This window comes from Diceros bicornis, chromosome 34 (assembly GCF_020826845.1).
Source record: "Diceros bicornis minor isolate mBicDic1 chromosome 34, mDicBic1.mat.cur, whole genome shotgun sequence".
NCBI lineage: Eukaryota > Metazoa > Chordata > Mammalia > Perissodactyla > Rhinocerotidae > Diceros > Diceros bicornis.
In genome coordinates, this window is record NC_080773.1 from 22,789,970 (window position 1) to 22,801,103 (window position 11,134).

Below are 11,134 nucleotides of genomic sequence, written 5' to 3' on the forward strand. Positions count from 1 at the left end.
AGCCGTCCCCAAACAGATGACCCGGAGTGATTGGGGCTGGATGGGGCGTCCAGAGGCTAAGGGGACACAGAGGAGGGCCTGACCAGCCTGGGAGGAGTCAGGGAGGGCTTCCTGGAGGAGGGGCCTTCTGAGTTGAGATATAGAGGGGGAGTCTGGCCAAGAGAGTGGAGGAAAGCATTCCGGGCAGTGGGAGGAGCAGGTCTGAGGGCCTCTGTCACCTGGCCCCTGCCTTTGGCCTTTCCAGATTTTCCACACCCAGGCCAAGCAGGGCACCGTGCTGCACCCCACCTGCGTCTTCGCCAACAGCCCCGAGGTGCTGCACACACGGGAGCAGGAGGCCGGGAACGGCGAAGGGGGCCGAGGTACGGGGAGCCCAGGGGGCTGAGAACCCCCTCCACGGGGGATGTGAGGGGCGGGGACAGCGACCTCAGGGACCCCTCGCCGTCTGGAGTTCCCCCTTGCCCTCCCCACATTCCCCTTTGCTGGGGCTGCTGACGTGGGACCTGCAGGAGGGGAGCTCCCAGAAGCCAGACCTCGCTGGGTGGCCTTGGCGAGTCCGCCCCACGCTGAGCCCACCCTCCCCACGGCGTTGGCCACCGAGCACTGTGGCCGTCCCAGGGCCTGAGGTCATAGTGAGTAGAGCAGCTGTCAGGAGACCTGGCCCGGGAGCCCCGGGAGCCCCTGGCTTCGCTGGGCCCAGAGAGCTCCTGCAGCCCCTGCGGGCGTGGAAGGCTGCAGAAGCCGCCGCAGGTGAGGGCGCCCTGTGCAGGGCAGGCCTGTGCCGCGGCGGGGGCGTCACGCCTGCATCCGAGCGCCAGCTCTGCCTGAGCTCTGCAACACAGCTCATCCTTCCCCTTGTTTGTCGAGACAGTAACATGCTCTCTGAAAACGGTGACTATTAACCCGAAAGGATACGGTTTATAGTTTTTTTTTTTTTTATTGATGTTTTAATGGTTTCTAACATTGTGAAATTTTGGGTTGTACATTTTTGTTTGTCCATCACCATATATATGACTCCCTTCACCCCTTGTGCCCACCCCCCACCCCCACTGCCCCTGGTAACCACAATACAGTTTTCTCTGTCCATGTGTTGGTTTATATTCCGCATATGAGTGAGATCATACAGTGTTTGTCTTTCTCTTTCTGGCTTATTTCACTTAACATAATACGCTCCAGGCCCATCCATGTTGTTGCAAATGGGACGATTTTGTCTTTTTTGATGGCTGAGTAGTATTCCATTGTATATATATACCACATTTTCTTAATCCAATCGTCAGTCGAGGGACACTTAGGTTGCTTCCACTTCTTGGCTGTGGTGAATAATGCTGCAATGAACATAGGGGTGCATAAGCCTCTTTGGATTGTTGATTTCAGGTGCGTTGGATAGATTCCCAGTAGTGGGATGGCTGGATCATAGGGCATCTCTATTTTTAATTCTTTGAGGAATCTCCATACCATTTTCCATAGAGGCTGCACCAATTTGCATTCCCACCAGCTGTGTATGAGGGTTCCTGTTTCTCCGCATCCTCTCCAACATTTGTTGTTTTTGTCTTGGTGATTATAGCCATTCTAACGGGCATGAGGTGGTATCTTAGTGTTGTTTTGATTTGCATTTCCCTGATGATTAGTGATGTTGAACATCTTTTCATGTGCCTATTGGCCATCTGTATATCTTCCTTGGAGAAGTGTCTTCATTTCCTCTGCCCATGTTTTGATCGGGTTGTTTGTTTTTTTGTTGTTCAATTGTGTGAGTTCTTTATATATTATGGAGATCAACCCCTTGTCAGATGTATGTTTTGCAAATATTCTCTCCCAGCTGGTTGGTTGTCTGTTCATCTTGATTCTGGTTTCATTTGTCTTATAAAAGCTCTTTAATCTGATAAAGTCCCACTTGTTTATTTTTTCTTTAGTTTCCCTAGTCTGGGTAGGCATGGCATCCAAAAAGATTCTTTTAAAACCAGTGTCAAATAGTGTGTTGCCTATATTTTCTTCTATGAGTTTTATAGTTTCAGGTCTCACATTCAGGTCTTTGATCCATTTTGAGTTAATTTTTGTGAATGGCGATAGCACATGGTCCACTTTCATTCTTTTGCATGTGGCTGTCCAGTTTTCCCAACACCATTTATTGAAGAGACTTTCCTTTCTCCATTGCATGTTCTTAGCACCTTTGTCGAAAATTAGCTGTCCGCGGTTTATAGTTTTAAACATCTAAGATAGAATTTGAACCTTTCCTCTCTGGTCTTTAACTGCTGTGAATTCCTAGTCAGTTTACCCTCTTCCTATTACATTGTTTTTCTCCTTTATTTTGTAATTTTGGAGATTTCCAAACACCATCCAGAGAGAATATGTCGGCCCTCGGTGCCCTTGCCCAGCTCTGCAGCTGTCACATTTGCCGCCCTTGTTTTTTCTGTCCTCTCGCTTTTTTCCTTTTTGCTGGAGCCTTGTGAAGCGGATCCCAGACATCGTATCATTTAGTAATGATAATAATAATAATGACTATTTTTTTCATTACCACAATGCCATTATCACTCCTAACAAAATCAACAGTATTTGTTAACATCACGAAATAGCCCAAGTCATATGCGTCGTGGCAAAGTTTTAAAAATAAGCCACAGACGTTTTATTGTTAACACACATGAGCGTATCCTTGACATGGAGGTGTAAACGGCCGTGGGGGAGAGGCAGCCCTGGGGGACAGATGGGAGATTAGGGGGCCGCTGAGCTGTCCTCCTGCCCCTTGCAGACGACAAAGACAAGATGAGCGCCAGGCACCAGCTCCTCGCCTTCGTCTCCCTGCTGGAGACCAACAAACCGTACCTCGTGAACTGCATGCGCGTCCCCGCTCTGCAGGTAGGTCCCGCCCCACGCCTACCGGCGCCCGCGGTTGGTGGCGGGTGCCCAGGGCAGAGACCAGGGTGGGCCTGGAGGAGCCGCCTTCCCCCGGGCGGCTGCAGGCCTCAGCCTAAGACTGCACGTCGGCTGCTGTCTTTTCGTTCGTGGATTCATTCAACAATCAGTTGCTGCGTGCCCGCTGGGTGCCAGGGGCTGTTGAAGGCTGAGAGCACAGCAGTGAACAAGGCAAGACTGCTCCCTGCTCTCCTGGGGCTCACATCCAGCAGGGAGGACGGACAGTAGGGGTGAGACAGCACAGCGCTAAATGCGGTGTCACGGGCACCAGTGTTCGGGGCAAATAGGAGGAATAGGAGATGGGGTGGGGTGCCGGGGAGGGGGGGGACAGGGTCCAGTGTGAAATACGGCGATCAGGGTGGGCCTCCTTGAGAAGGCGCAATTGAGCAAAGACCTGAAGGGAGAGAGGTAGGAGCCATAGGGATCTCTGGGAGAAGAGCGTCCTAGGCAGAGGGAACAGCAGTGCAAAGGCCCTGAGGCACACACATGCCTGGCGTGCACGGGGAGCAGCTGGAACAGAGTCGGTGAGGGGGAGAGTGGCCAGAGATGAGGCCAGAGAGGACACGGCTGGACCGGGTGGAGGCCAAGGGTGCGCTCAGATTGCGGATGTGCTTGTCTGTGTGTCTGTAGCCAGGGAGCAAGAGTCCTGACAGCAGAGGTGGGCACACCTTGCGAGCTCACTGCCGCCGCCCCGCGGTTCTGGGCCTGGCCTCCGGGGTCCTCCTGCAGCCCTGAGCTTCTCTTTATAGAGAAGACGGGGCTCAGTGGTGGGGGGGGGCATGTCACTTGCCTAAGTCACGCAGCAACAAGTGGCTGAGCCAGAGCTCCGGGGCCACACGCCCCACCTCAGGCCTCCCCTGCCCATCAGGTGGGTGTCCCCAGTCCCCAGACCCCCTCGCTTCTGTCCCAGGGAACACAGAGGGAAGAGAGACCCTTTGGGCTCCCCAAGCCTAGGGAGGTTTAGTCGACCAACGCTGTGAAAGTGGACTCTAATTTGCTCATTTACATATTTGTTCAAACGCTGAGTGCCTGCCTGCGCCACGCACCAGTTACTGTTCTAGATGCTGGGGATGCCGTCATGATGGGGCTCGATGGAACTCCCTGCGTTCGGGGGGCTCGTGTGAGTGGGGGAGGCAGACGGGGAACAGAAGCACAAACACAAGATAAGGCCAGGTGCTCACATCCGTGCTGGCAGGAGGGGACAGCGGGGCAGGGGACAGAGTGCTGGTGGCCAGCCAGACTTCAGGAAGGAAACAGAGATTTGCTCGCCCTCTGTGCGGCTGTTCCTGGTGGAGAGTCTGAAACATCCACGGAGGAGACAGAAGAGCGTGTTGAGCCCTCCTGTGCCATTGCCCAGCCCCACCGGCCTGCGGCCAGTCCTGCCCCGTCCACTGCCCCCGCCCCGTCCCGTAGGACTGGCCCCAACATCTTATTATGACAGTTTCAAACAGAAACGTTAAACGAAGTGTCTAGTGAACCCTTGTCCTCCACTCCCGAGGTCCTGCAGATAACGCGTGGTCTTCCTGCTTTATCCCGTCTCTGCCGCGCTGTCTGCCTCCCTCCCTCCCTCGTCATCGGTGGGCGTTCTCTGTAATTTCCGGGTGCATTTTAAAGTCAGGTGCCGCCATCGGTGCCTGTCACCCTCCAGCCCTTCAGCACGCGGCCCAGTCACTAGCGTCCAATATTTGTGTATGTGTTTTGAGGATGAACTGGAGACAGAGGGACGTGCACCCATGGTAGGGGCCCCGTCTGGTGAGGGTCGACGAGGCTCCACGTGTGCGGCCCCAGCCCTGTGAAGACAGCCTGTCCCCGCCGTCCGCCTCCCGCCCGGGCAGTGGCCACCCTGACTTAGAGCACGCTCTGCGCTTTCCTCTGTGATCTCTCGTCTGTCGAGTAGACTGGCAGCCCCCGGGGCAGGGACTTTGTTGTGTCCACAGTTGTGTCTCCAGCCCCTGGCAGAGCGCCTGGCACAGAGTTGGCGCGGGGCGAATGTTAGTTGCGGGGGTGGCTGGTGGGTGGATGGATACATTGGAGGGACAGGAAGACGCACGACGGGTGGGCGAGCGGGAGCCCAGCCGGGCGGGGCCTCGGGTGGCGTCGTGCCCCTCACGCCCCCGGCCTGTCCCCTGCCCCCTCTCTTCCAGTCGCTGCTGCTGTTCAGCCGGTCCCTGGACACCAACGGTGACTGCTCCCGCCTGGTGGCCGACGGCTGGCTGGAGCTGCAGCTGGCGGGTAGCGAGAGCGCTGTGGGGCTCCTGGCGGCCGCCCTGCGGCTCCGCGCCCGCTGGGAGAGTGTTCTGGACCGGCAGCTGGCCCAGCAGGCCCGGCGGCCGGAGGAGGACGAGGACGACGAGGCTCCCGTCAACCGTGAGGAGGTGGCGGCCCTGAGCAGGGAGCTGCTGCGGTTCACGGCATCCAAGGTGCCCACCGCCCGGGGGCCTGCGCCGCCTTGGCCAGAGGGGCGTCGGCCTCAGGGATTAGGGCTCCAGAAGGCGTATTCATTTAACGTGGGCACATGTGGGGGTTCTCAAACCAAAGAGGTGATGACAAACCCAAGGTCACACACGGGTAAAGGCTAGAGCCAGGATCTGACCCCAGGAGCCTGTCTCCAGAGGCCACGCTACTAACCCCTGTGGCCCTCACTCAGCAGAGGCTTATTAAGCACCTACTGTGTGCACAGTGCAGGTTACCGCTCAGGAACAGTTAAGGGTGTGCAGGGTGTGAGAGGGAAGCTGTATGGTCTCTATTCGTGGAGGACAGACGGGAAAAATTGGACAGAGCAGGTTTGAAACCAAACCCCACCTCTTAAGTGGGGTGCTGAGAATTGATCCTGATTCTAGCATGTGTGGATGGGGAGAAGGGTGCAATCCAGGGTGACTTCCTGGAGGAGTGGAGGGACCCAGTGAACCAGGGAAAGAGGAACAGGGTGACATGCCAGGGGGAGGGGCAAAGTGGTCAGACTTGAAGGCCAGACCTAAGATCTGGATGTGATCCCACAAGTGACAGGGAGCAGAGAAGGGACCTGGGGAAGGCAGTTAAGATGGGATATAGGGCATTAGGGCATGTTTTAGACAAGCCTCTGGTCATGGGTGTCTAAAACCATGTTGTGATTGGCTTAAGCAATTGGCCCCCATAACAGAAAAGTTCAGGGGTGGACTTCAGGCACAGCTGGATCCAGGTGCCCTGATAATGCTTCCCTCAGTCTATCTCCCCTAACTCCTGTCCTTTTTTCCTCAGGTTCCCTACAGCCTCCGGCGGCTCACGGGGCTGGAAGTCCAGAACCTCTACGTGGGACCCCAGACCATCACGGCTGCCCTCAGTCTCCCTGGCCTCTTTGGCAGCTCCACCCTGTCCCCCCACCCCACCAAAGGCGGCTACGCAGTCACTGACTTCCTCACGTACAACTGCCTCACGGTGAGCATGGACCCCACCTGGCCCCTCACCCTCCTGCCCCTGAAAGTGGGATTTTAGACCCCCCACGGCAACCTCATTCCCGCTTAGTCCCGGGTGCAGTTTCAGAAGGGGCCCTGAGGGCTTCTGGGAGGGGTCCCAGGCTGGCGGTGGGGGCGGGGCAGTCCTGACGCAGCCTCCCGCGCAGAGCGACGCAGACCTGTACAGCGACTGTCTGCGCACCTTCTGGACCTGCCCGCACTGTGGCCTGCACATGCCCCTCACGCCCTTGGAGCGCATGGCCCACGAGAACACCTGCCCGCAGGCCCCGCGGGACGGGCCCCCAGGTGAGGACGGCGGGGGGGCCGGGGCGCCCGTGTCTGCCCGGCTGTCCGTCCATCCCCCAGTTTCCTGTGCGTCTGGGCTTTCGCTGGGCGCTCTGGGCACTGACGGCCTCAACTCGCTGGCCCTGGTTGGTGCCACATGGGCTTTGTCACAAACCCAGAGCCCGGGAGGAGGGGGGCCTGGAGCGCAGCTCTTTCTCCTTTCTGTGCGTCTGTCTGTCTCTTTGGTCTCTCTGCATCGCTGTCTCTGTGTGTCTGTTTCTCTGTCTCTCTCGGCTGTGTCTCTTGTTCTTTCCTCTGTCCTGTAGCCGTCTCTGCCTTGGCCACATCCACCCTGTTGTCCCCCAGGGGACGCCACAGTGGGCAGACCCTGACACAGTGTCACACACCAGGGCTTGTGGGGGAGAGGGCAGCGGGACCACACAGTCCCCACCGCAGGGCCCTGTCTGTCTGTCTCTTTGAGTCTCTGTCTCTCTCCTTGTGTTTTCCTCTCCGTCTCTCTCACCCCCTGGGACACAGAGTCAAGACTTGCCTGTGTGTGTGTGTATTAATCAAGGAGGGCTTCCTGGAGGAGGCAGAGCCAGATTCCCCAAAGGCTGGAAGGGAGTCTGAGCCCCACAGGTGCCCGGGCTTTGGGTGGGGTGAGCACGCAGTGCAGCGCCCCCTCACTGCCTCCCTTCTCCTCTCCATCAGGGGCTGAGGACGCTGCCCCCGAGCCCCCGCAGAAGGCGTCTGCTCTGCAGAGGCCCTACCACTGCGAGGCCTGCCAGCAGGACTTTCTCTTCACGCCCACGGAGGTTCTGCGGCACCGGAGGCAGCATGTGTGAGCCAGCCCTGCCGGGAGCCCGCCTGCCCCCAGTCCAGGACCAGGACTCCCACCCGAACCCGCAGCCTGGGCTCAGAACTACGGTCTGGCCCCCACCCCACGGGAAGGGGGAGGGAATGTGGGAATAAAGTCTCCTGTGCTGACTCGGACCGTTAAGCCTGCTCCTGCCCCTTGTTGGTCCCCCCTGGTCTAGCTCTCATCCCTCCTGCTGCAGCGTGCCATCCGAGGCGTCCTGGGCGGATGTGGGGGGCTGAGGCCCAGCAGGGACTTCAGATTCCAGGGACAGGATGCTGACTTCCCTGGCCGCCGCTCGCTCCTCCGTCTCCTCATGGCCTCCGCTTTCCCTCCAACCAGGGAGACTCGGCACGGGCCCGTCCACAGGGGTCCCTTTGAGAGCTGGGGGTGTCAGCGTTCGCGTGGGCCCACAGCTGCACGTCAGGGCCCAGTCACGGCATGGTCACCGGGCCGTTCCTGCGCGGGGTCTGTGGGCCGTTCTCAGCGTCCCTCCGTTCTCCCGGCCACGCCTGCCCTACAGACACGGAAGGGACGGGGGACGCTGTGACGACTGGATGCCCGTAAACCGCACGACTCCGCGACATGGGAAAATGTCTTGAAAGACGCAAACTAGCAAAGCTCACCGAGAAATAAATAGATAAACTGTGTGTGTCTGTTAAGGACTTCATAGTGACAGACACGGAGAGCAGGCTGGGCTGGTTCACTGGGGGCCTCGAGCAGACGTGGAAGGACGAAATAACGTAGTCGACGACGGCTCACTGGCCGTGTAGAAGAGGCCGCCTCTGGAGGAGTGTTATGAGGGCGGCAGGGCCCTAATGCCAAAGCAGATGAAGACGACACCACAAAGAAGATACAGACCGGTGTCCTCTATGGGCACAGACGCCGACATCTTTCACAAAGGTTTATCAACTCATATTCAGCAATATGTAAAAAGAACAGCACGTCGTAGCCAAGTGGGGTTTGTTTTAGGAATGCAAAGTTGGTTCAGCATTTGAAAATCAATCAGCGTGACTTGCCATATTAAACCCAGAAAGTGTACTTGGCAAATTTCCACACCGTGTGGCCTTGGGTAAACCTCGGCACCTCTCTGCTCCACCATTTCTTTGCTCTGACCAGTGAACACAGCTCACCTGTTTTCCCAGAGGTTTTGTCTTGCTATGGAAACCTTGGAAAGCCCACGTGTATAGGTATTTTTTCCTGTGTGTGAAAGCAACGCATGGCTGTCTCGGGCAAGGATTAGAGCCTATGCAGAAACCACTCCAGGTGTTTTAAACAGGAAGGGATTTAATCCAGGGAACTGGGTGCTTATGAAACCGCGGGAGGCTGGAGCAGCGGGCTCTGGGCCGGGCCCTCAGGAAGGACGTCCAGGACGACAGCACAGAGCCCCCCAGCCAGGGCTGCCGCTGGGTTCAGGGACGCCCCGTCCTGGTGTGACGCTGGGGTCGCGTCTCTGGAGGGACTCTCACTGCTGAAACCTGCTCCTCAACCAGAATCCAGCTGCAAGGGCGTTTGGGAGACGCAGCTGCTGTGAGGAGGGTGGGGGCCGGCCCAGCCCGTGTCCCCGCAGCGAGGAACAGGGAGGGAATGAGAGGACACGGAAGCGCAGACGAGGAGGAAGATGCCACCACCGTCCTTCACCAGCTGCTCAGGCCCCGTCACCCCTGGGCCGCGCCCTCCCAGGCCTTTCTCTCCTCGTGTTCATACGTGTGATTTAACTCGTCAGGGTTCCACTGTCATTCTGTCCTCCGTGTCATACTTTTCTGTGGCTAATCTTGCGTATTTCTCCAGGTCATTATGAATTCTTCCAAAATTCGATTTTCTAAGAGCTGTGAAATATCCCGTTGTTGAGTGTGCCATTTAAATCATTGTCGAAACCCGTTTCCTCTTCTGCCTGTGGACTGGTGCTGCTCTTTTCCCTTCCAGTAACACAATAGGAAATATCTTGGCATACATCTTTTTGCGGGAATGTTGTCCATTTTTTGAGTTCCTGTTTTTAAAAAGTTTTCTCCTTTATAGAAAATTTGGAAAAGCTGGAAAAAGTAAGGAAAGAGAATCCCCTGGAATCTCCCTAGGAGACCTCGAGCGTGGGGTGTGTTTGCTGGACCTCGGCGTGGAAAGGGGCGCAATGTGTTGGCTTTTTCCACAGAGCATCAGAACAGAAACCCGGCCCAGTTATACACAGGCGTCCGAGCCCTCGGTCAGTGGCCGGGCCGGGCCCGCGTCCGTGACCACGCTTCCTGCCATCCCACACCGCACTCTGACGGGCCTGCCTCTGCCTCATGCTTTTCCCCAAGCTTCCGGCCACTTCCTTAGGGTTTGTTCCTCAGAGGGCAATTGGGGGGCGTCAAAAGGTGAGAACATTTGGGAGGGGTCTTCCGCACAGAGTGCAGAATTTCCACTTCTTTTTAGCCATCTGTCTTTCTGTCCAACTTACAAGAGAAACTGCATGCCCTCTGGTATAATAGCAAACGCTCAGGTAGTGCCCACTTCACTTAATCTTTGAAACAACCCAGCAGGATAGATACTCTCGTTCCCCTCCATTTTGCAGATGGAGTAGCTGAGGCCCAGAGAGGCTGAGTCACCTGCCCAGAGTTGCACAGCGAGTATGTAGCAGAGCTGAGATTTGAATCCAGACTGTCTGGCTCCCGAGTCCCTGCGCTTAACTGCAATTCTCTGCTGTGTGTAGAGCTTTCCTTTTTCTTTCTAACAGCCAAGTAGAGCTCCACAGCGTAATTTATCCAGCCATTGCCCAACTGATGAGTGTCTGTGGCCTCCCAATGTTCTGATATAATCCAGGGTGGGTCCAGGGGGCCTGGACAAGCGAGGGGTCCCCAAGCCCCGGCTGCTCTAGCATCGCGGTAAAGCCCCTCTGCCCTCTGGAGCGCGGCGACAACGCCCGAGGGCATTCCGGCGCTCGCAGAGCCCCCTCGCGCCGCTCTGCGCATGTGCGGAGGCGGGGTTTCACCTTCTGTCCCCAGTGCCGGGAGCAGCGGTGCCTGGGACGGATCTTGTGCCCAATAGGTAGCTGCTGAATATCTTTAACAGGACACCAGAATGCTAATCTACAGAAATACTGGACAAGTCGGAGTATAGTAAGATTAACTTCCGTTCATCAAAAGACATCATTAAAAGAATGGAAAGGCGAGGCACGCATAGGAGGAAGGTGTTTGTGGTACAGACGTTCCACAAGCACTGGATCCAGAATATATCAAGAGCTCCTACAGATCAGGAAGAAAAAGACGACCCAAGAGAAAATAGACCAAACACTGACACAGACGTGTCACTAAAGAGAATATGCAGATAGCCCATCAGCAGGGGAGAAGACCCTGAGCTTCCTTAGTCATCAGGGAAGCGCAAATGCACAACCACGCAGTGGATCTGCTGGAGCTGTCCTGTTGCTGGTGGGAGGGAGAAAATAGAACTACTTTGGAAAACCAGCAGTTTCTTTTAAACTTAAACATTGTTGACCTAAAGGAAATAAAACGGCCAGTTATTGTACCAGCAAAAATGGGTTTATTCGGGACTAGCAAAGGAACCACAATTCAGGACAAGCAAACTAGAGCAAAAGCCATAGGCAGTCCAGCAAGCAAAGGAGAGGAAGTTATTTTATAGAGAAGAAAGAGGAAGTGGGGAGGGGTTGTTTTGAACAAAA

The 11,134-nt window shown here is 56.3% G+C and overlaps 1 protein-coding gene across 3 annotated transcripts in view; it reads left to right on the forward strand.

Annotated features, from left to right (window-relative positions):
• DHX34 (DExH-box helicase 34) overlaps nt 1-9,434 on the forward strand; it is a 30,817-nt gene extending 21,383 nt beyond the window's left edge. For all 3 annotated transcript variants that reach the window (XM_058529702.1, XM_058529701.1, XM_058529703.1), the window contains exons 12-17: nt 245-362; nt 2,744-2,850; nt 5,052-5,327; nt 6,145-6,321; nt 6,506-6,644; nt 7,335-9,434. In XM_058529702.1, the coding sequence (XP_058385685.1) occupies nt 245-362; nt 2,744-2,850; nt 5,052-5,327; nt 6,145-6,321; nt 6,506-6,644; nt 7,335-7,468 (951 nt within the window). In that variant the 3' untranslated portion in view covers nt 7,469-9,434. The remainder of the gene's footprint in view (nt 1-244; nt 363-2,743; nt 2,851-5,051; nt 5,328-6,144; nt 6,322-6,505; nt 6,645-7,334) is intronic.
• Nucleotides 9,435-11,134: the final 1,700 nt, after the last annotated feature.